This window comes from Nerophis lumbriciformis, linkage group LG16, assembly GCF_033978685.3.
Source record: "Nerophis lumbriciformis linkage group LG16, RoL_Nlum_v2.1, whole genome shotgun sequence".
NCBI lineage: Eukaryota > Metazoa > Chordata > Actinopteri > Syngnathiformes > Syngnathidae > Nerophis > Nerophis lumbriciformis.
In genome coordinates this window covers 42,223,086-42,249,453 of record NC_084563.2, presented here as the reverse complement: position 1 = coordinate 42,249,453, position 26,368 = coordinate 42,223,086, and the positions used below count along the sequence as shown (strand labels likewise).

General features: G+C 39.4%; 1 protein-coding gene across 1 annotated transcript in view; it reads left to right on the top strand.

The window, feature by feature from the left end:
• Positions 1-3,069: 3,069 nt before the first annotated feature.
• Positions 3,070-26,368, top strand: part of sorcs3a (sortilin related VPS10 domain containing receptor 3a) — an 850,680-nt gene continuing 827,381 nt past the window's right edge. The window contains exon 1 of the mRNA XM_061977170.2: positions 3,070-3,749. Coding sequence (XP_061833154.2) covers positions 3,195-3,749 — 555 coding nt within the window. The 5' untranslated portion in view covers positions 3,070-3,194. The remainder of the gene's footprint in view (positions 3,750-26,368) is intronic.

Sequence of the window (26,368 nt, the reverse complement as noted above, 5' to 3'; positions counted from 1 at the left end):
TGCGAAAGTTTATTTTTTTTATTGTTTTCCTGTGTTTAGTGTTCTTTCCTGTCCAGTGCTGATTATTTTTGTTCTTCTTCCTGTATTGGTTATGTCTTGCAGTGACTTCACCACTGTTTTTGAGCGCTGTTTTCTACACCTGCTCTTGATTAATGATCAGTGGACTCACCTGCCTCTGTCCACTAATCAGCAGTGTTTTAAAAAACGGCGTTACAGAATGACAGAGTTTCTAACCCCTTTAATTGTTCTAGTCAGGAGTATTGTAATCAATTGCGTTTATGTATGTTACAATACCGTTACTGATACATGACATGTCAATCAACAATGTCCCCGCAAAGAAGGATGAAAACAACTGAAATATTCTTGTTTGCTAAAACAAAAGTAGATGCGGGGAATATCGCTCAAAGGAAAACATGAAACTGCGACAGGAAAATACCAAAAAAAGAGAAAAAGCCACCAAAATAGGAGCGCAAGACAAGAACTAAAACAGTACTTACAGAAAAACAGCAAAAAACTCAAAATAAGTCAGGGCGTGATGTGACAGGTGGTGACAGTACACCTACTTTGAGACAAGAGCTATATTGATTCATGGTTGGTTATGGTTTAAAGCAGTGGTTCTTAACCTGGGTTCGATTGAACCCTAGGGGTTCGGTGAGTCGGTCTCAGGGGTTCGGCGAATGTCAAGACACACCCGACTCATCGTGTAAATAAAAACTTCTCCCTATCTGCGTATTATGGATACCCCCAAACAATATTCCCTTTAATTTTCCATCTGATTCGCAGGTGTGTAAAAAAAGAATAATTATGTATACGTTATCACACAACTCTTATGCCTAAAGGCTGTTGCTATAGTTATTATAGTGCTGAAGTTGTACTTTTCTATCTGTGCAAAGGCACAACTTGTAATCTTGATTTGCAATTTGTCTCGTGTCAGCAGTTTGTTTCCAGACCCTGCCTGCTGACTGCCAAGGACGGACATTGAGTACCTCAACGCAGACAAAACAGAGACAGGGCGAAATCACGAGTGTCAGCACTTTTCCATTCTGAATAATCATGTATTGGGTCTACTGGGGCTGCTTGCATTACCCCTCCCTTCAGAAGCAGCCTTAGTGATGTTAACTAGGGACTTCCCGAATAAATAGAGGAGCACGTGGGAATGTACCTTAGAGCATAGGGGGAAACTGTAACTGAGTGTAGAGCCCAATACGTCTCTCCTCATGAGTAAAATTCAACTCTGTCTCTGCTTGATTCCTTCTTCTTGTCTTGTGTAATAGATAGTTTGGTGTTTGAACCTGACAGTAATTTGTTGTGAGTTCATGCACTGTGTTGGTTTTGTTCTTGGAACAAGGTGATGTTCATGCACGGTTCATTGTGTGCACCAGTAAAAAAAAAAAACAACTTTGTCTTTAATTTAAAAAAAATATATATAATAATATTTTTCACTAAAGAAGGGTTCGGTGAATGCGCATATGAAACAGGTGGGGTTCGGTACCTCCAGCAAGGTTAAGAACCACTGGTTTAAAGGCCTACTGAAACCCACTACTACCGACCACGCAGTCTGATAGTTTATATATCAATGATGAAATCTTAACATTGCAACACATGCCAATACGGCCGGGTTAGCTTACTAAAGTGCAATTTGAAATTTTGCGCGAAATATCCTGCTGAAAACGTCTCGGTATGATGACGCCGGCACGTGACGTCACGGATTGTAGAGGACTTTCTGGGACAGCATGGTGGCCAGCTATTAAGTCGTCTGTTTTCATCGCAAAATTCCACAGTATTCTGGACATCTGTGTTGGTGAATCTTTTGCAATTTGTTCAATGAACAATGGAGACAGCAAAGAAGAAAGCTGTAGGTGGGAAGCGGTGTATTGCGGGCGGATGCAGCAACACAAACACAGCCGGTGTTTCATTGTTTACATTCCTGGAAGATGACAGTCAAGCTTTACCATTGGCCTGTGGAGAACTGGGACAACAGAGACTCTTACCAGGAGGACTTTGAGTTGGATGCGCAGACACGGTACCGTGAGTACGCATGCAGCTGCGGCTTCCAAACATTTGATCGCTTGCCCGTATGTGCGTGCCGCTATGTGCATGTCACGTACGTAACTTTGGGGACTTTGGGGAAATATATGTGCTGTATGAACTTTGGGGAGGTGAACGGTACTTTGGGCTGTGGGATTGAGTGTGTTGTGCAGGTGTTTGAGTTGTATTGGCGGGTTATATGGACGGGAGGGGGGAGGTGTTTGTTATGCGGGATTAATTTGTGGCATATTAAATATAAGCCTGGTTGTGTTGTGGCTAATAGAGTATATATATGTCTTGTGTTTATTTACTGTTTTAGTCATTCCCAGCTGAATATCAGGTCCCACCCGCCTCTCACAGCATCTTCCCTATCTGAATCGCTCCCACTGCCCTCTAGTCCTTCACTCTCACTTTCCTCATCCACAAATCTTTCATCCTCGCTCAAATTAATGGGGAAATCGTCGCTTTCTCGGTCCGAATCGCTCTCGCTGCTGGTGGACATGATTGTAAACAATGTGCAGATGTGAGGAGCTCCACAACCTGTGACGTCACGCGCATATCGTCTGCTACTTCCGGTACAGGCAAGGCTTTTTTTATCAGCACCAAAAGTTGCGAACTTTATCGTCGATGTTCTCTACTAAATCCTTTCAGCAAAAATATGGCAATACCGCGAAATGATCAAGTATGACACATAGAATGGACTTGCTATCCCCGTTTAAATAAGAAAATTGCATTTCAGTAGGCCTTTAAAGTCATATCCAACGACTTTTTACTGTCAACTGAGTTTAATTTTTTAAATGATTTCTGCTGTTGATGTGCCTCCGGATTTTTTCAACACAAAAAATGCGCCTTGACTCAAAAAAGGTTGAAAAACACTGATTTGGTGTATGTGAGCGCTGGAGTGCTCAGCACCGTGGACAGAGAGAGCCCCCCCCGCCCAACCTCGCCTCCCTTCTCGGTCTCTTCCGGGCGGACTCTCGGCAGCTGGCAGCTCCTCCTCCCCTCTTGTGTGGTGTCTTTCCTCCCCAAACATCCTCGGACGTGGACAGTTTCGCTGAAAAGCACTTTCCTCTCTTGAAATCACCAGTTTGTTTGTTTTTTTCTTTTTAAAATCCATCGACCTGCGAGAAAGGAGGACTCATTATCTCCCAAAATCTTTGTCAGCAATGGGGACTTGGAGCGGTTTCTGCCCGGGATGGCACTTCTTGTCTCTGGGTGTGTGGCTGGCGGTCGCCGCCAACACCTTCCAGAGCACAAACGCGGAAATCCGTTGCGCATCTTGCCCATCGCCGGTTCAACTTCACGTCCTTAAAAGCACCCGAATGGAGTTGAAGGGACTCGAGGTGACAATGAAAAATACTGGAAAGGACAGCAGCTGGAGGAATGTGCCCGACTTTGAGACGCACACGCCGGGGTCCACGGTGGGAAGTGACCGCGGCGAGGATAAAGGAGAGCCTGTGTTCCGTGCGCACCAGAGACCGAAGAGAAGCGCTTCGGAGTTTTCAGACTTCGGTGAGAGTCAACCAAGCCGACATTCTGGCACCTCGCTGGATGAGCTCCGGTCGTCTGGACCCGGACGGTCAGAGTCCAAAAGGACCAAGGACGAGTGGAGAGGAAGTAACCGACAGGACGAGCCCAAGCTGACCGCCGGCACGTTCGCCTTGACCGGGGACTCGGCTCACAATCACGCGGTGGTCTACTGGTCCGGATTGAACAGCAGCGTAAGTCCAACTTCAATTTCATGTTTCGTTTCAAATGCACTCTTTTTTTTGATGAAAGTTGGTGAAAAAAAAAAGCTAAATTACGCACGAAAATAGCCTCTTCCCCCCCCCCCTTTTATGTCCAGTTCAGTACTACATTACTCGCAGGCCACGCACTGTGAGTTAAGCAATTAATTTGTCATGAGTTATAGCCTGAGAAAGAAAAAAAAATCACTACGATTTATCAGCGATATCTTCATGCATGATTCATTCCTCCAACTGAAAATGTTTTTTTCATCCAAATTAATTGATTTGGGGAGAAGAACTCATAAATTATTGCTCTTCCATGAATCCTTTCAGTTGTCAGATTTTTTTTTAATGCTTCTTCCTCCACTGATTAAGTATGTAGAAATTTCTCAAATGAGCTGTGCTGAAAAAAGATGAGACAATTTTGATCATTATTTTTACGACAACTGAAAAACAACTTCAATATAACTGTTATGTACTGGAGGAGTAGACGGCACAGACAACAAGGGCGTAGTACAGCTCTCTGTATTTATTATATATATTTACAATATATATACAATAACAACCAATAATATCAATAAACAAGGGAATGGAGTGTGACAAAAATCCAAGAGTGTATGGTGTATGAGACTGTGTGGTGATTAACTGTTGAGTGTTACCGGTAGTGTTGATCAAGCGGTACAAGACAAGCTCAGAGGTCCGTGAGACAGGCAGGTAGTCGGGGGTATAGCGAGGTGTCAACATGTCCGTGTCCAGGCGGGCGGTCGAGATCCAAAGGGGAAACCAAGGAAGCAGAGGGAATACGGAAAGACAAGACGCACAGTTCGTCACGTGGGAACGAAGGGTTGCTGCAAGAAACGACAGGGGGGGGGGGGGGGGGGGGGGGGGGGGGTGCACGGGACCAATCAACACGAAGGAGGACAAACACAGAGAGAGCGTTTTGCATATAGCAGGGTTAGTCGGCTTACTGTACACGAACAGAAGACTACGTTCTGGCTCGGAACGCAGGTCTGCACTGGCTTAAGAACCCCGGGAAGATCATCAACGACAGGTGCGCAGAGTGCTGATTGACTGCAGTTGCTTGCTGCCGCCGGAGTGACGCGTGCAGGAGATGAGCGGTCGTGGGCGTGTGCCGAGGTGCGCTCCGCGGGGCTCATTGATGAATGCGCATTGGCACGCGCCCTGGCCGTGACAACAACATGTGTATGTGAAAAAAATACATTATTGCAGACAGTAGATTTTACATGTCATGAGGATGATCTGCTGTAGCCCACCACATACGTGGCAAATAACTCAGTAATTCACTAAAGAGCACGTACAAGTGTGCCAAATTTGAGCAATGATTAGAAATTACCTTCCAATGTATGAGATTTTTTTTTTTTTGTGTGTGCAACATTTTTACACCATGCTTTAATGCTGTAATGCAGGGGTGTCAAACTCATTTTGGATCGGGGTCCACTTGGAGAAAAATCTACTCCCAAGTGGGCCGGACTGGTAAAATCACGGCACGATAACTTAAAATTAAAGACAACTTCAGATTTATTTGTTTAAAAATAGAACAAGCACATTCTGAAATGTACAAATCATAATGTTTTTTTTTTTTTACACTTACATGTTGCGGTTAATAGTATTTTATCTCTTTTTGTCATTTATATTTTCTGAATACATTATGTGATAATGTTCATCAGTCAACTCATTGGTGTTAATTTAGAGGTGGGCACTATGATTGACACATCAACTTAATGTGTATAATATTTATCCATGAGAGCATTTTGTTGTAAACTGTGAGATGTGTGTGTTAAAATCATGGTTGTGTTTTACAAATGACGACAGATGTGAACAAGAGCATGCATTGTCTGTGTTATGATGTATATGAGGTGTGGTTGTATTGTATAATACGTATGTGTCAATGAAAGGGCATGTTATGACTTTTCTTAATTTGATTACATGCTATAGTATGATTGTATTGTTATAATTGTATTGGATGATTTTAGTATCCCTTTAATTTAGGTAGCTAGGGACTGCACATAGAAATGAGCTATTTAGCTATAATCTGGTACAGAACATATCTGTCTTTGAGCTTAATGTTTCGGTGCATTGTCCCTTCAAATAAAGACTAAACTAAACTAACTAAACTAATTTTCAATCTTTAAAGATAGAAAAAGTATATCAAAATCAAATTAAAGTATGTTTTTTATGTAGTTTAAACATTTTCCTCGACTGATGTACTCACATGTGGTTTATTTTGTACATATGTAGCATCATCTACAAAGATACAAAGAATTGCTATTGTGACATCCAGTGGACACATTTAGAACAGCTGTTTATTTCATTTAAAAAATTCAGGTTTATTTTTATACTTAGCAAACCTGTTCGCGGGCCTGATCCGAGAACACATATGTGTTTTTTTAATGCATTCTAACTTGTAAATAAACGTAAATAAACGTAAATAAAAGTCTGCTTACAATGAATGGAGTCATGACATCATTGCATGTATTGCATTCATTCCGACCACACGATCCAATAAATAACCGTCCAATAAGCACCAAAAATACTCCATTTACATGACGTGAGCTGAATAATAACCAAGTATTAGCGATATTGTTATTATAAGGACCTACTTTTAGAGAGAGGCAACTTCCTTATGCTGCCGTATTGACATCATCAGCTGGTGAGCCGTTTTCTCACCTCGGAGAAGGTGAAAGTTAATTCTAGATTATAAATCATGTCTCTCACCTGGATTGTGAAATGATCTGGACATAAACTGAGAAGCTGGTAAACTTTGACAGCCAACTCAGACGCCTAACTTGCTAAAAGACCCGAAAATATGCATTGTTCCACTCCCCTTTTTTGTTTGCAAGGATTGTGAGTAATTCTTCATCGAGACATCCTATCAGTCATCATCCCACCAAGAGCAGACATTGTACAGTAAGTGATGTTTTATTATATTTTTTGGCTCTCATGAAGTCTGCATGAGTTGTAGTCAGTGAAGGAAAAAGTGAACGTTGTGATGCGTCTATTAAATTAATGCACTGGGTATGATTAAAATGACCAAAATATGTAAATATTACATGTTATTATGAATGTGCCTTGTCACTACATTACATATATACTTATTGCGTGTGTGTTAAACGTAGGACGTGTTATAGACAGAAGAGAGCGACTCGCCTCGGCCTCTAAGCTGGCTTTTGCTCACATTTATTTACTAGATAGAATGCATAAAAAATGAAAAACATAAGTGTTCTTGTCTTATGTAAGTATTGTGATTGATGAGAAAAAATCCCAAAAAAGTGCAGTTCCCTTTTGAGTGTCTTGAGGATGATCTGCTGCAGCCCACCACATACATGGCAAATGATTTAGTAAAAACCCCGTTTCCATATGAGTTGGGAAATTGTGTTAGATGTAAATATAAACGGAATACAATGAATTGCAAATCCTTTGCAACCCATATTCAGTTGAATGCACTCCAAAGACAAGATATTTGATGTTCAAACTCATAAACTTTATTTTTTTTTGCAAATAATAATTCACTTAGAATTTCATGGCTGCAACACGTGCCAAAGTAGTTGGGAAAGGGCATGTTCACCACTGTGTTACATGGCCTTTACTTTTAACAACACTCAGTAAACATTTGGGAACTGAGGAGACACGTTTTTTAAGCTTCTCAGGTGGAATTCTTTCCCATTCTTGCTTGATGTACAGCTTAAGTTGTTCAACAGTCCGGGGGTCTCCGTTGTGGTATTTTAGGCTTCATAATGCGCCACACATTTTCAGGTCTGGACTACAGGCAGGCCAGTCTAGTACCCGCACTCTTTTACTATGAAGCCACGTTGATGTAACACATGGCTTGGCATTGTCTTGCTGAAATAAGCAGGGGCGTCCATGGTAACGTTGCTTGGATGGCAACATATGTTGCTCCAAAACCTGTATGTACCTTTCAGCATTAATGGCGCCTTCACAGATGTGTAAGTTACCCATGTCTTGGGCACTAATACACCCCCATACCATCACAGATGTTGGCTTTTCAACTTTGCGCCTATAACAATCAGGATGGTTCTTTTCCTCTTTGGTCCGGAGGACACAACATCCACCGTTTCCAAAAACAATTTGAAATGTGGACTCGTCAGACCACAGAACACTTTTCCACTTTGTATCAGTCCAGCTTAGATGAGCTCAGGCCCATCAAAGCCGACGGCGTTTCTGGGTGTTGTTGATAAACGGTTTTCGCCTTGCATAGGAGAGTTTTAACTTGCACTTACAGATGTAGCGACCAACTGTAGTTACTGACAGTGGGTTTCTGAAGTGTTCCTGAGCCCATGTGGTGATATCCTTTACACACTGATGTCGCTTGTTGATGCAGTACAGCCTGAGGGATCGAAGGTCACGGGCTTAGCTGTTTACGTGCAGTGATTTCTCCAGATTCTCTGAACCCTTTGAAGATATTACGGAACGTAGATGGTGAAATCCCTAAATTCCTTGCAATAGCTGGTTGAGAAAGGTTTTTCTTAAACTGTTCAACAATTTGCTCACGCATTTGTTGACAAAGTGGCGACCCTCGCCCCATCCTTGTCAAATTTTAACTTTTTGAGGTCAAGGCAAGTGTTGCCTTAAAGGAGGGCTCATATTTTAGTTGGAAGGGTACCAAGGCAAACATTATTTTCTTTCGAGGCAGGGACTCCAAGCATATATATATATATATATATATATATATATATATATATATATATATATATATATATATATATATATATATATAAATAAAACACCATGCAATTTTCATTCCATTATTCTTTGCATCAGTGACTTATGTTCAATGTTTACAAAAAAGTAAACAAATCGTTGACAGCCACGAATCCAAATAAATATTCACGATACATCACACAAACCACATTGACAGGTCTAGAACTGCTGAGTTTCGAGGGCAAACGATCGACTAATTTAGCACTCCATTTAAACTATAAAATTAACCTACCTAAAGAAATTGTGTAGCTTCCTACATTTTTTCCCCAACAGCCTGTAATTGTTTGTGTTTTCTTTTTCCGATTCGTTCCTTACTCTGCATTTTGAGAACTGCCTGAACCTAATTTCACATAAATTCGTGTATCGCTCGGAAAATCTCGGAACAACTCGGCTGTTCTCGTTAACCCTTGACACATGCTTCTTAAATTGCTGCGCCCATGTTGTTTATACCGAAAATGTAGGAAAACAAGTCATGTCGGGGTGATTTTATTAATTTATTCAACATAATAATTACTTTACAATTGTCTATTATACGGATGTCATGGTATGAACATTTCCTATCACGGTTATTGTGACTAAAATTATCACGGTTGTTATTATCGCGGTATTTTTAAAAGTGCTCAAAATTTTCAAAAAATATTTACCGTATTTTTCGGAGTATAAGTTGCACCGGAGTATAAGTCGCACCTGCCGAAAATGCATAATAAAGAAGGAAAAAAACATTATGCAACTTTCATAAACTATGAAAAAAACTGCGACTTATAGTCCGAAAAATACGGTATACTGAAACCTTTTATTCATCCATCTATTTCCCACCGCTTATTCCCTTCGGTGTCGCTGGAGCCTATCTCAGCTACAATTTAAAAAAACACACAACACATTCAAAGTGATTTCCTTTGTAGGAGAAACATTATTGTAGATAAAAACACTGTTTCGTCAACCTCAAATAGAAATTAAATGTGCATATGAGAGCATCAAAATCATTATAAACAAAGTAATATGGCAGAAAATATAACATAAATAAATGTGAAAATTGTGCAAGATAGCCCTTTGTGGACAGAAGAGATTGAAAAATAAACAATGTAATAATTTTGAAAGATGGCACCTTAAGGCCATAAGACGTAACTGCACCCCTTGTCCATATAGATACAAATAATGTTCATGTATGAGATCCAGGGCTGCCAATTATGGCTAAAGTAATAATTAAGATTACTGTTATCAATATTGAAATCATGATTACTGATTGTTAGGTAAAGTAGTGTTGTGGTGTGAACGAAATACCATCATGTCATTTGTAATGTCTAATAAAAAGGGTATAGATAAACGTTATCCATATATCTTAAGATAAATATTATTTTTGTTTTATTCATTAATAATATCAACTTGTCAGCTTTTTGTCATTGCGTGATGCCTTTATCTCTATTTTTACATTTTGATAGAGGGAGGTATTTTTTTTATTTTTTAAAATTTTTTTTAAAGTTGTGTACATTTATATGTACATGAAGATGCTGTATCGGGACAGATCCATTAAGAGTTTGAGCAGAAATATGTCGTATAGGAATTAACTTTACATAATAAAACATTACCAAAATGCTTTGTAACATGAATGGTTTTTGAAGTAATATTTTTGTGACATGAAAAAAAAACAAGTAATGTAAAAAACATACTTTTCCTTGTTGATATCAGTATAAAACTCAAAGCAGTTTGGCTAATAAAGATAGAGTCTAATAAACAAGCATTGTTCTTCTCCAATGCCGCCGAGTAGTTCAGTACAACAGTTTGGCCAACAAAAAAAACAGGAGTGATACCTCTCACATCGAATACACAATCTTCACAGCCTGCGTTCAGTTCGATGAGATGCCAACACATTATAGCTCGTATTGATGTTATTCGAACACTGATACAGTTTGCAGTTAAATAAAGGAGGAGTGAGCATCCCAGTCAACAAACTAAAGACTTTATAAACAAGTTGTGGCAACGTTCTCTACACATCACCTGCTGGATGTTTCCTCAGGTCCTTAACTCTCAGTCACAGCAGCTGATGGACGCTTTATTGAGAAATTAAAAGCAACATCAAATAGTTTTTATCCTTCTTTATCCTACTTTTAGTGTGGGTACAAGTGCGTCTGTCTCCAATATTGTCCACACCTGTCTCCATCTAAACACAGCAGTGCGTTCTTAAACGCACGCCGGGAAGATGACGGGAAAATGACGTTAAACCAAGCGCTTGGCTCCGTTTACTCCGAGGGGAAATCTCCGGAGCAAAGTCCATGTAGTTTGTCCGCCCTGATTATAAAGCCAGACAACGCTTGTGCGCATGACTTTGTGTTGCCTAAAATGTATTAATAAATGAGGGGTTTTCGGTAATTAAAAAAATAGACGGTATCACTAACCGTCTGGAATTTTATCGCGAATTATCATTATACCGTTTATCGTTACATCCCTAGTCCACACAACGAGCAAAAAGTCAAGAGCAATCACGGCATGTTCTTGCCGCGGTTGCCGTGGTTATATTCGAGCCCTGCTCTTTCAATGCTGTAATGCATATGTCAAACTCAAGGCACAGGAAAAATGTATGTGGCCTAGGAAAGGTGTTTCACTTACGCTACTGGTTTTGCTTATGCTACATACTGTAACTTCTTTTTTTCGCCCCTGCACAAGTCATGAACAGTGAATTGTCAGCATTATAATGGACAAGAGTAGAGTAGTCACGCGTCAATGTCTCTGTCACTGTGCTTTTTTATTGAGTATGACTGCAAAATTAGCCGCCATGAGTGAGGCCAAAGAAAGTTGCGAGGTGAGAAAGACTTAGACTTCTTAGACTTAGACTTCCTTTTTATTGTCATTCAAATTTGAACTTTACAGTACAGATAAGAACAACATTTCGTTACATCAGCTCATAGTAGTGCAGGATAAAAAAGCAATACGGTGCATATATAAATAAATAAATAGGTTACTGTACAGATAAATATATTGCACTTTTTCACATGCATCCACGTTTATGTATGCATGTTATATTGTCTTTTTTATTCCAGCGAGTTAATCCATTTTGGGGGGAGTTGAGGGGATAATTATGATGCGTTCAAGAGTTTTACGGCCTGAGGGAAGAAGCTGTTACAGAACCTGGAGGTTCTGCTTCGGAGGCTACGGAACCTCTTTCTAGAGTCCAGCAGTGAAAACAGTCCTTGGTGGGGGTGGGAGGAGTCTTTGCAGATTTTCTGAGCCCTGGTCAGGCAGTGGCTTTTTGCGATCTCCTGGATAGGAGGAAGAGGAGTCCTGATGATACTTTTCCGCCGTCCACACCACTCTCTGGAGAGACTTCCAGTCTGAGGCACTGCAGGCTCCAGTCCAGACAGAGATGCAGTTGGTCAGCAGGGTCTCTATAGTGCCTCTGTAGAATGTGGTGAGAACGGGGGGAGGGAGCTGTGCTCTTTTCATCCGACGCAAAAAGTGCATGCGCTGCTGAGCTCTTTTTACAAGAGCTCCGGTGTGTAGGGACCAGGTTATATTGTCAGTTATCTGCACCCCCAGGAATTTGGTGCTGCTTACTATCTCCACTGCTGTGCCGTTGATGTAGAGTGGAGCGTGGCTGGACTGGTGCTTCCTGAAGTCAACGATGATCTCCTTGGTCTTGTCGACATTCAGGACCGGGTTGTTGGTTCTGCACCAGTCAACCAGATGTTTCACCTCCTCCCTGTAGTCCAGTGGTTCTCAAACTTTTTTTGTCATCCCCCACTTTGGACAAGGGGGAGTTTTCAAGCCCCACCTGCCCCCATCGCCCCAACAGAACGCTAATGCCAAGCTAAACATTTTCAAATTTATTGAACATCAAGTAACATCAAGTTGTATACATTCAAACTCAATAACATAAAATAACATCAAGTTCAATAATAAATAAAATAACTGTGCAGCTGTGGTATAACTTGCCCATCCATCCATCCATTTCTACCGCTTATTCCCTTTGGGGTCGCGGGGGGCGCTGGAGCCTATCTCAGCTACAATCGGGCGGAAGGCGGGGTACACCCTGGACAAGTCGCCACCTCATCGCAGGGCCAACACAGATAGACAGACAACATTCACACTCACATTCACACACTAGGGGCAATTTAGTGTTGCCAATCAACTTATCCCCAGGTGCATGTCTTTGGAGGTGGGAGGAAGCCGGAGTTCCCGGAGGGAACCCACGCAGTCACGGGGAGGACATGCAAACTCCACACAGAAAGATCCCGAGCCCGGGATTGAACCCAAGACTACTCAGGATCTTCGTATTGTGAGGCAGATGCACTAACCCCTCTTCCACCGTGCTGCCTGGTATAACTTGCATCAAGTTCAATAATAAATAAAATAACTTGCATCAAGTTCAATAATAAATAAAACAAAAGTGTTATAACTTGCATCAAGTTCAATAATAAATCAAAAAAAGTGTTATAACTTGCATCAAGTTCAATAATAAATCAAATACAAGTGTTATAACTTGCATCAAGTTCAAAAAGAAATCAAATAAAAGTGTTATAACTTGCATCAAGTTCAATAATAAATCAAATAACTTGCATCAAGTTCAAAATAAATAAAACAAAAGTGCCACTTTGCAATCTTTGCAAAAAAAAAGGAGGAGCTATGCATTTGGCAAGACAGGGCAAGTGACAGCACTGTGCCCCGGGAGAGCCACCTTGCTTCACTGTGAAACACATACTTGCCAACCTTCCCGGATTTTCCGGGAGACTCCCGAAATTCAGCGTTTCTCCCGAAAACCTCCCGGGACAAATTTTCTCTCGAAAATCTCACGAAATTCAGGCGTACCTGAGTGACTTGTCGACAGCATGTTTTCACGTCTGCTTTCCCACAATATAAACAGCGTGCCTGCCCAATCACATTATAACTGTAGAATGATCGAGGGCGAGTTCTTGGTTTTTTATGTGGGTTTATTGTTAGGCAGTTTCATTAACGTCCTCCCAGCACGGCAACAACACACAACAACAGCAGTCACGTTTTCGTCTACCGTAAAGCAGTTCGTCTGCCGTAAACAGCAATGTTGTGACACTCTTAAACAGGGCAATACTGCCATCTAATGTACATGCATATGTGACATTAACATCTAGGCCTTTTAGAGAGTGCAGTGCACAACTGCGCACACAACAAGGAGACGAAGCAGAATGCATCATCAGAGAGGGTGTTCAGCATGGTTAGAAAAATAATGACAGAGAATAGAACAAGGATGGACAATTCAACCCTTAACTCAACAATGAGTAGATGAGTGTTATGTGTGTGTGTATATGTGTAAATAAATGAACACTGAAATTCAAGTATTTCTCTTATTTAGATATATATATATATACAGCTATAATTCACTGAAAGTCAAGTATTTCTTATATATATATATATATATAAGAAATACTAATTTTTATATATATATATATATATATATATATATATATATATATATATATATATATATATATATATATATATATGTCTTAATAAGGTTATCCAAAAAATAGTGCTCGATACCGTAGTAGAGCGCAATATATGTATGTGTGGGAAAAAAATCACAAGACTATTTCATCTCTACAGGCCTGTTTCATGAGGGGGGGTACCCTCAATCATCAGGAGATTTTAATGGGAGCATTTGCATACCATGGTTTATATAGGGCACAGAGTGGGTGGGTACAGGCTGGCCTAGGGGCGTGGTGATTGGCTCATGTGTTACCTAGGAGGTGTTTCCGTCTATGGCGGCATGTTGTTACAATTTCGCTGCGCTTGTTGAGGGATGACAGGTCTGGACGGTAAATAATAAACAGTTTCTCTTTCAAGCATAGGTTGCATCTTTTATTACCACTATTGTAAGGTGTGCTGGATGCAAGAATTTGCCATGTTATTGAATATTCAACATTATTGTCTTTGAGGTCCCAAATGTGTTTGCTGAGTTCTGTGGTATTTCGCAGGTTTTTGTTCCTGAAAGAAGCCTTGTGATTGTTCCATCTGGTTTTGAATTCTCCCTCGGTTAATCCTACATATGTGTCGGATGTGTTAATGTCCTTGCGTATTACCTTAGATTGGTAGACAACTGATGTTTGTAAGCACCCCCCGTTGAGAGGGCAATCAGGTTTCTTTCGACAGTTACATCCTTTGTTGGTTTTGGAGTCGCTCTGTCTGGGGGCCGACGGCTCATTTGCAATTGTTTTGTTGTGGTTTGAGATGATTTGTCGTATATTGTTCATGCAGCTGTAGCTCTATTTAATGTTGTTCTTGTTGAATACTTTTCTTAGGGTGTTGTCTTTGGGAAAGTGTTTGTCAATCAGATTGAGGAATTTGTGTCCAATGTTCGTTGAGACGTTTTTGCTGTATGGGGGGTTGTACCAGATGATGTCGTTTCGTTTTCTGTTCTTTTTTGGCTGGTTTCCTGGCGTGGGTTCATAGGTGAGGGTGAAATTGTATCCGCTTTCATCAAGGGCTTTTTGGTACGGGGGGGTTGCTTGGTCAAATTCAGCTTTGCTAGATGACAGCATCGATAGCCTTTTATTGATTCCGGTAGGTATTCTTTTCGTGGTGGTGGGTGGGTGGTTGCAATGACCTTTTTTCAATCATTTTAACCCAAAATGGTAATATTAACTGTCTGGAGTTTTACCAGAATTTATTGAATGTGCTTTATAAATAAAGTTGATTTGATTTGATTTGATATTGTTGATACCAGTAATCGATACATCTCTATTAGTGTTAAAGACAATAGTAGTCATAGTGTGTACATCTTTTAAACACCAGCAAATGTTCCCGACATCACCACCTGGGTGAATTTAAGGTGCCACGTTCATAAGTCAGTTTTATTGTGTGTACTAAATGGTTGACAGAACCTCCTTCTTTAACGCGACAGGGTTCCCAAAAGACAGGAACAAAGTCACAATATGAATCAAAGCTCCTATTCAAGGAGCTGTTGGCCTCTTTATGGTGACACATGCTTTTAAATTTGTTGTTGTGGCTGATGCTATTGCTTTATTCCGATTGAAAAAAAAAAAAATCTCATATTCAGGCTTGTCTCTGTTGATTATGACATGGTGCGTGGACTTGTTTTTTACCCGCAGTAAAGACTGAGGCAATGTGAGCAGAACATGTTTGTGCACACACACACACACGCACATGTTTGAGTGTGCGCTGCCCGCTGAGCCGAGAGCGGCATTTTCGTGTCCCACTGCCCCTCAACTTAAAATCTTTGATCATTATCTTGATGACCAAGGCCATTATATCAAAGTCTTTTTCACTGTTATTGCAAATGGAAGCAAAAATAACGCCTCGCCATAAGGCCTTTCTCATGAGAGATATGCTTCTTGAGCTTCATCACCCCCCGGAGCAATTTCTAGCTGCTGAACGGAGTGGGAAGACAAGGAGATTAAACGTGAAGTCCTCTGACTTGTCTCAAGTGGTAGTTAAGTTAAAGCAAGAGTAAGTGGCTTGCTAATAAGGATGACTGGCTGGCTGCAACTTGGATCGCTGGCTTTAACCCTGAGTGCTTTTTCACTGACTATTCAACTCTGCAATTTCTCACTGCTGAGGTGTTTGTTGCAAACCAATCAAGAGTATTGACTGTTTTTAATCCGACTCTTCAGAGTCACTGGAGCCACCCTGATGGTTCAGTGATAATTCAACTCCCTGTCTAGTTCTAATGAGGGACATTTGTTGCACACAATGCACTGTTTCCTCTTTGTCTTTTCTCTCTGTTTTTCTTCTTTTCCCTGTTATGATACATATAGAAATCATTATAAACACCAGAACTGGAACGTAAATGACCGCCACAACCACAACACCATGGGGGAGCTCCACAAACCACGTCAAACCCAGATTCCGATCTAACAAAGGCCTTAACTCATTCTCCTTCAATGCCACATCTATATGGAACATACTTGCCAACCCTCCCGGATTTTCCGGGAGACTCCCGAAATTCAGCGCTTCTCCCGAAAACCTCCCGGGACAAATTTTCTCCCGAAAATCTCCCGAAATTCAGGCGGACCTGGATGCCACGCCCCCTCCAGAGTGAGGACAGCCTATATTCATGTCCCCTTTCCCACAATATAAACAGTGTGCCTGCCCAATCACGTTATAACTGTAGAATGATCGAGGGCGAGTTCTTGGTTTCTTATGTGGGTTTATTGTTAGGCAGTTTCATTAACTTCCTCCCAGCGCGGTAACAACACACAACAACAGCAGTCACGTTTTCGTCTATCGTAAAGCAGTTCGTCTGCCGTAAACAGCAATGTTGTGACACTCTTAAACAGGACAATACTGCCATCTACTGGACCCTGCAGGTCCGCATGGAGCAATGTTGTTGTAATACATTGAGTTGGAGCCATTAACCAGGCGAGGGGATGAAGTACGTCTCTTTACTGTAGACTTCAGAACAGACTCACACACTTGACGTCAGGTGCGCAACACCACGTAAATCGTTGGCCAACCAAAAAGTAACCCCAGTACGCTATAGCCAACATTCACCAGGAGATGGCAACAGACAAACATAGATCACTCTATTACATTCCTCCCCTTTTAGAAATGTAGAAGTTACTTAAAAGAAATAAACAACCCAACCAAAAAATGCAGCAGCTCAATTAAAAAGCTGTACTTAAGCCACATTCTTTTTTTTTTTTTAGTACTGAACTCTTAACCCTCATTTGTAAACAATAACATGCTTATTATACAAAAAGTATTTGTACACCTTTAACACAGATTTTTATACTGTCTTCAGAGATTCTGTTTTTTTGGTGGTACTCGAAACCTTTCTGGGTACCTGCGAAAGGGTGTTCAGCATGGTTAGAAAAATAGTGACAGAGAATAGAACAAGGATGGACAATTCAACCCTTAACTCAACAATGAGTAGATGAGTGTTATGTGTGTGAATATGTGTAAATAAATGAACACTGAAATTCAAATATTTATTTTATTTATATATATATATATATATATATATATATATATATATAATAAAATAAATATATATATACATAATAAAATAAATATATATATATATAGCTAGAATTCACTGAAAGTCTTCTTCTAACACAGATTTTTATACTGTCTTCAGAGATTCAGTTTTTTGGGGGTACTCGAAACCTTTCTGGGTACCTGCGGATCACTGGTGGGGTTTTTGTTGTGGGTGATCTGGGTTCTGATGATGGCAACTCGGCAGCCCTTGAATCTGGTTCAATGATGAGACTAGTTTGTGTCTGACTCACTGATGGTCCTGGTGATGGAACTGAAACAGCATTGTCCAGTTGTACTGATGGCACATTTTCTGCAACTGATGGAGACTATATAACTGGCAGTCTCTCCATGTTTTCTCACCATGGCAACATGTGATCCACATGCACTGTGCACTGTCTCTGTCCCTCTTGATAGATAGATTGATATATATATATATATATATATATATATATATATATATATATATATATATATATATATATATATATATATATATATATATATATATATATATATATATATATATATATATATTTCTCATATATATATATAAGTATGTCATATATATATATATATATATATATATATATATATATATATATATATATATATATATATATATAAGTATGTCATATATATATATATATATATATATATATATATATATATATATATATATATATATATATATATATATATATATATATATATATATATATATATATATATATGTATAAGAAAGTACTTCACTTTCAGTGAATTCTAGCTATATATATATATATATATATATATATATATATATATATATATATATATATATATATATATATATATACTGAAAATATATATGAAATACTTGACTTGGTGAATTATAGCTGTAAATATACTCCTCCCCTCTTATCCACGCCCCCAACCACGCCCCTGTCCCACCCCAACCACGTCCCCCACCCCCACCCACACCTCCCGAAATCGGAGGTCTCAAGGTTGGCAAGTATGATATGGAATGCACTCCCAACAGGTGTAAAAGAAAGTGCATCTCTATCCTCCTTCAAAACCGCACTAAAAGAACACCTCCAGGCAGCTACAACCCTAGCCTAACCCCCTCCCCCCACCACATCCCACCTCCTCGGATTGTAAATAATCAAATGTATATACCGTATTTTTTGGACTATAAGTCGACGTTTTTTTCATAGTTTGGCCGTGGTTGCGACTTATGTATGAAATTATTAACACATTACCGTAAAATATCAAATAATATTATTTATCTCGTTCGCGTGAGCGACGAAGAAAATGTCCGCAATCGTCACACACACGTCAGCAATCGTCACTCACACGCCAACCAATAAGAATTCGGCGGGGGGCGGGTCATGGCAGAAGTGCATTGTGGGTCCTGGGATGCTACAGTAACTGCTATATGCCATACGCTACTGCCGGAGCTATTAAAATGGATCACATCAACATTAGCGGTAACTTATAAAAAACTGAGAAGGACTGAACTAAAATGGTACCGAAAAGGAAATCATATACTGCAGATTACAAGATGGACGTAGTGAAATATGCTGAAGAGAACAGCAATCGAGCAGCAGAAAGAAAGGACGCTAGCTGTGCGCATACCAGAGGCGACACCGAGGTAGAAGATTTCATGGGATTTAGCGATCGGGAGTGACAGATTGTTTGGTAAACGTATAGCATGTTCTATATGTTATAGTTATTTGAATGACTCTTACCATAATATGTTACGTTAACATACCAGGCACGTTCTCAGTTGGTTATTTATGCCTCATATAACGTACACTTATTCAGCCTGTTGTTCACTATTCTTTATTTATTTTAAATTGCCTTTCAAATGTCTATTCTTGGTGTTGGATTTTATAAAATATATTCCCCCAAAAATTCGATTTATACTCCAGTGCGACTTATATATGTTTTTTTCCTTCGTTACTGTGCATTTTCGGCCGGTGCGACGTATACTCCAGAGCGATTTATAGTCTGAAAAATACGGTACTTGTTCTTATGCTTTCTGAGCTCACTATTTTCACTGCTCGCTGTACATATCCTACGAAGTGAGGCCTACACTGTTACAATGTCCATTTCTCAGATAATAAACTTGTATGATGACTGAAATATGCTGATAGCAACCTAACCTACCACCCCAAATCCCGCCACGTCCCATCCCCCGGATGGTAAATAATCCAATGTACATACTCTGATGATTAACTTGTATGATGACTGTTTTATGCTGATAGTATATACAAACCCCGTTTCCATATGAGTTGGGAAATTGTGTTAGATGTAAATATAAACGGAATACAATGATTTGCAAATCATTTTCAACACATATTCAGTTGAATATGCTACAAAGACTACATATTTGATGTTCAAACTGATAAACTTTTTTTTTTTTGCAAATAATCATTAACTTTAGAATTTGATGCCAGCAACACGTGACAAAGAAGTTGGGAAAGGTGGCAATAAATACTGATAAAGTTGAGGAATGCTCATCAAACACTTATTTGGAACATCCCACAGGTGAACAGGCAAATTGGGAACAGATGGGTGCCATGATTGGGTAAAAAAGTAGATTGCATGAAATGCTCAGTCATTCACAAACAAGGATGGGGCGAGGGTCACCACTTTGTCAACAAATGCGTGAGCAAATTGTTGAACAGTTTAAGAAAAACCTTTCTCAACCAGCTATTGCAAGGAATTTAGGGATTTCACCATCTACGGTCCGCAATATCATCAAAGGGTTCAGAGAATCTGGAGAAATCACTGCACGTAAGCAGCTAAGCCTGTGACCTTCGATCCCTCAGGCTGTACTGCATCAACAAAAGACATCAGTGTGTAAAGGATATCACCACATGGGCTCAGGAACACTTCAGAAACCCACTGTCAGTAACTACAGTTGGTCGCTACATTTGTAAGTGCAAGTTAAAACACTCCTATGCGAGGCAAAAAAACGTTTATCAACAACACCCAGAAACGCTGTTGGCTTTGCTGGGCCTGAGCTCATCTAAGATAGATAGATGATAGATTGAAGACTTATACAAAGTGGAAAAGTGTTTTGTGGTCTGACGAGTCCACATTTCAAATTGTTTTTGGAAACTGTGGACGTCGTGTCCTCCGGACCAAAGAGGAAAAGAACCATCCGGATTGTTATAGGCGCAAAGTGTAAAAGCCAGCATCTGTGATGGTATGGGGGTGTATTAGTGCCCAAGACATGGGTAACTTGCACATCTGTGAAAGCGCCATTAAAGCTGAAAGGTACATACAGGTTTTGGAGCAACATATGTTGCCATCCAAGCAACGTTACCATGGGCGCCCCTGCTTATGTCAGCAAGACAATGCCAAGCCACGCGTTACATCAACGTGGCTTCATAGTAAAAGAGTGAGGGTTCTAGACTGGCCTGCCTGTAGTCCAGACCTGTCTCCCATTGAAAATGTGTGGCGCATTATGAAGCCTAAAATACCACAACGGAGACCCCCGGACTGTTGAACAACTTAAGCTGTACATCAAGCAAGAATGGGAAATAATTACACCTGAGAAGCTTAAAAAATAGTGTCCCTTCAGTTCCCAAACGTTTACTGAGTGTTGTTAAAAGGAAAGGTGATGTAACACAGTGGTGAACATGCCCTTTCCCAACTACTTTGGCACGTGTTGCAGCCATGAAATTCTAAGTTAATTATTATTTGCAAAAAAAAAATAAAGTTAATGAGTTTGAACATCAAATATCTTGTCTTTGTAGCATATTCAATTGAATATGGGTTGAAAAGGATTTGCAAATCATTGTATTCCGTTTATATTTACATGTAACACAATTTCCCAACTCATATGGAAACGGGGTTTGTATTTGTACCATGAATTGATTAACGTAGACCCCGACTTAAACAAGTTGAAAAACTTATTGGAGTGTTACCATTTAGTGGTCAATTGTACGGAATATGTACTGTACTGTGCAATCTACTAATAAACGTTTCAATCAATCAATCAAAACCGTGACATGAAAAGCTTCTATAGAAGTGTGGTATTCTCGCTTCATGTAAAATGGGTTGTACACAAAATGACGTACACTATTTATTACCCATCCACAATTGTCCTGTTATCTTTAACGCTGTGAAAGCAATGACTATCTTCTGTCCAAACGTGTTGCAATCTGTAGAGTTCCCATGTCAGGATCAAGCACTATAACAAAACCCTGCGACGAGGTCGTCTATCATCCGTCAGTTCCCTACATGCTTGACGGAATTGCAATCATCCTGACATAATCACACACTGTCAAAATGAAACACCTTGAGGGCGCCTTGACGTTGATATGTGGTACACTGCATAATCACAGACCGACAGTCTGTCTTTTATTTTGATAGTTCCATAATTCTATTTATTTGATTAGGACCTGATGTGTGATGTACTGCATTTTTCAGACTATAAGTCGCACTTAAAATCCTTTCATTTTCTCAAAAATCGACAGTGCGCCTTATGTACGTCATAATTATTTTATTACTGTATTTATTGGCAGGCTTAAAAAATATCAATATTTTTCTAAATCGATCAATTTAAAAAATGTACATTGTGATACAGTTTTCAGCCCTATTTCTATTATTCTTCTGCACAATAAATGTATATTATATATTTGCTTTTTATGTTGTTTTTAAATCATTTTAGCTTAGCTAAGGGACTACACAACCCATTCAGAAACATTTCCATAAATTGTACACCGCAACATTTATACCCTGATGTGGTTAGAGTGTCCGCCCTGATATCTGTAGGTTGTGAGTTCAAACCCCGGCCGAGTCATACCAAAGACTATACAAATGGGACCCATTACATCTCTGCTTGGCACTCAGCATCAAGGGTTGGAATTGGGGGTTAAATCACCAAAATGATTCCTATGCACGGCCACCGCTACTCCTCACTGCTCCCCTCACCTCCCAGGGGGTGGGACAAGGGGATGGGTCAAATGCAGAGAATAATTCCACCACACCTAGTGTGTGTGTGACTATCAGTGGTACTTTAACTTTATATGTATCGTTACCGTGAAGGGATTCAATTGGGTTTTACCAAATTCAAATGGGTCATACCGCCCAGTCCTAGTCATATCACAGTTATTACAAAATTGGTGCTCAAAAAGTACTTACACACACTGACATATTTTAACCTAGTTTTATAGAAACATTTACAAGTAAATAAACAATAGACACACAGTATACTTTTTATGAATGGGCAATATGGCCTAAAATCTGTAATGTCATATATATATATATATATATATATATATATATTTATATATGCACCTTATTGCTTTTTTATCCTGCACTACCATGAGCTTATGTAATGAAATTTCGTTCTTATCTGTGCTGTAAAGTTCAAATTTGAATGACAATAAAAAGGAAGTGTAAGTCTAAGTCTAAGTCTAAATATTGCGGCCTTGTATGTTAGCGCTATATATCACAATATATTTTTTGGCTTATAAATGATAATATAACCATTTCATAACCAGTTACAAAGGCTCCTACTTTTGCGCCATTTCTAGTTGTATTATTTACTCAAAGCTATTATTAATCTACTTGCTCATTTACTGTATACTGTTCAAGATTTCCCCTAAATTGCCAATATACTTGTGGTGGTGGGGGCGTAGCTCGAGGCGTGGCCAGGGTCAATATGACAGCATCATACAATTTGCATAATTAGCAATGATGCATATACATTTTTTAAAGATGCTAACATTTTTTATACATTTTTTTACTAATCTGTGCTTTTAGCATTTGGTATTAACATACATTTTTTTCTTATATTAGATCGTTTTGGTCTATTTTTCAATTGTTACTCCTTATTGTACAATGCAAGACAGGCTCCACTTTATTGAAAATTTTTCAAGTTACAAGAGACTTCTCTAATCCTTATACTGAGTTTTATTCGTAAAAAATGACTGGCAACAAATTTAGCTGTCATGATCCGCTGCCCGGATCATGTTTGTTTAGTTTTTTAATCCCTCAGTTCCTGTTTTGAGCACCCCTGGGTTTGTGTTTTTAGTTGCCATGACAGCAGATTGTTTTCACCTGCCTCTGATTAGTATGCGGGATGCTCACCTGCTTCCTGGGCACTAATCAGAGAGCTACTTATTACCGTTTTTCGCCACAGTCAGTCTGGCTTACTTGTTTGCTTTACGCAACAGTTACGTTGGTACACATTGCTTCTAGTTCCTATGCTTTTTACCTTTTTGATTCCTGTGCTAATTTTTGCCTTAGCTCCCCGAGCAATTGGCATGTGTCTCTTTTGTTTGTACCCTGTGTGATTTATGAGGAATAAATTATTTTCCTTACCTGCATTTTGCTTCCGGAGTTTCCGTCTGCATCCTGGGAGAACGACCCACGCATAAACATGCAACCCAACCGTGATGCTAGAATTTTTTTCTGGTGTTATTGGCAGGGTTCGTACGGGCATACTTGCCAACCTTGACACCTCCGATTTCGGGAGGTGGGGGGCGGGGCGGGGGCGTGGTTGGGGGCGGGGCGTGGTTGGAGGCGTGGTTAAGAGGGGAGGAGTATATTTACAGCTAGTATTCACCAAGTCAAGTATTTCATATATGTATATATATATATATATATATATATATATATATATATATATATATATATATATATATATATAAGAAATACTAAGTCAAGTATTTCATATATATATATATATATATATATATATATATATATATATATATATATATATATATATATATATATATATATATATATATATATATATATATATATATATAAATAAAATAAATACTTGAATTTCAGTCTTCATTTATTTACACATATACACACACATAACACTCATCTTCTCATTGTTGAGTTAAGGGTTGAATTGTCCATCCTTGTTCTATTTGTCACTATTTTTCTAACCATGCTGAACGCCCTCACTGATGATGCATTGCTGTGTGGCACGCACAAAAGTGCTTTCATCAAATGCACTAGATGGCAGTATTGTCCTGTTTAAGAGTGTCACAACATTGCTGTTTACGGCAGACGAACTGCTTTACAGTAGACAAAATGCTGTTGTTGTGTGTTGTTACCGCGCTGGGAGGACGTTAATAAAACGGCCTAACAATAAACCCACATAAGAAACCAAGAACTCGCCCTCGATCATTCTACAGTTATAACGTGATTGGACAGGTACGCTGTTTATATTGTGTGCCTGAATTTCGGGAGATTTTCTGGAGAAAATTTGTCCCGGGAGGTTTTCGGTAGAGGCGCTGAATTTCGGGAGTCTCCCGGAAAATCCGAGAGGGTTGGCAAGTATGCGTACGGGTGCTTAAAAACCTTGAAAATGCTTGGATTTTAATGTTGTGATTCCAAGGTTTGAAAAATGCTTGAATTTTGGGTGAAGTGCTTGTAAATGCACGGAAATGTTCATCATGTTTCTCGGCAGTCTGTCTCAATAGGCTAATTATAAAATGCAAAAAAATAAAATACGTTTCCTTAAAAATGAAAGCTACACGCTTGATCTGTTGGCTTTGCACAAGCCCTTACATTAGGTTGTTGTCATGCCAGAGCCGTATACACGGCTCGGTGTCGCCCCCAAGAGGACAGTGGTGCATCGGTCTATCATGCCGGGCGGTAGTCGTTTTAATAAACATTGGATGGAAAATGACAAATACAAACTTTGGATGAAATGTGGACCAAATCCACATGTAGCCTGCTGCAAAGTATGCAAAAAGGAAATCCAACATGGTTTGATGTATTTTTTGCTCCATTATTTTGGTTGTCTACTTAACTTGTCTGATTACCTCAGTTAAAGCAAACAAGCTACATTTTGTCGTTTCGGTTAATTGCATTAAAATGGTTACATTATTGGACTTGTTTGTACTGTGAAGGTCATGTAATGTATAATTTGTAACTGAGTTAATGATTTTGTAGTTTTTACACAACATGGTTGTATGGATTTCTTGCTCTATTATTTTAACTTGTCTGGCTACCTCAGTGAAAGCAAAAAAAAACAAACTTTTGTCTTTTTGTTAATTTCTTATCATAGCCACAGTTATAAGGCTAGATATGCCTAATGAAAGGTGACCGAGGTGTTGTGAAACAAACTAAATATTTTCCTTTCATTTATTATCCTTATATTAATGTGGAACAGTTCTGTTAATAAATGAGTGAAATTGACATTTTGAGGGTGCGTGTATTTATATCACATTATGCAGCTTACAAGCACAAATATGGTGTGAATAAATCCGTGCTGTTCGATGTCATTGAGTGCTGTAAGTAAGAAAAAGAACAATACATTTAAAAACAACACTAATGGAGACACGTTTGCATGACATTGAATATTCTACAGAAACACTGCTTCATTTTCTATGCCTCATTCAGTTAATGATAACTGCTGGTTCAATGTTAGGCTTAGGTTTTAGCAGATTTTTCATAAAGCATTTGGTGACCTCAAACAACAAGGCGATGGATTGATTCACACTGGTTTTCACTTTTTGAAGGGTACTGGAAAAACTGGAAAATTGATCTTGAAAGTCCTTAAAAAGTGCTTGAATTTGGCCATGGAAAAGGTGTACCAACCCTGTATTGGAGACTGTACTCGTGTTTAGAGTAGAGATTGACCGATATGGTCATTTCTTGGCCGGTACCGATTATTAGAAGTCTTGGAGGCCGATAAGCGTTATTTGGAGCCGATATTCATTTGCAGTAAAAGTTAGCTGAACATGACTAGTATAAGCATACTTGCCAACCTTGAGACCTCCAATTTCAGGAGGTGGGGGGTGGAGGGGCGTGGTGGGGGGTGGGGCGGGGGCGTGGTCGGGGGCGTGGTTAAGAGGGGAGGAGTATATTTACAGCTAGAATTCACCAAGTCAAGTATTTCATATATATATATATATATATATATATATATATATATATATATA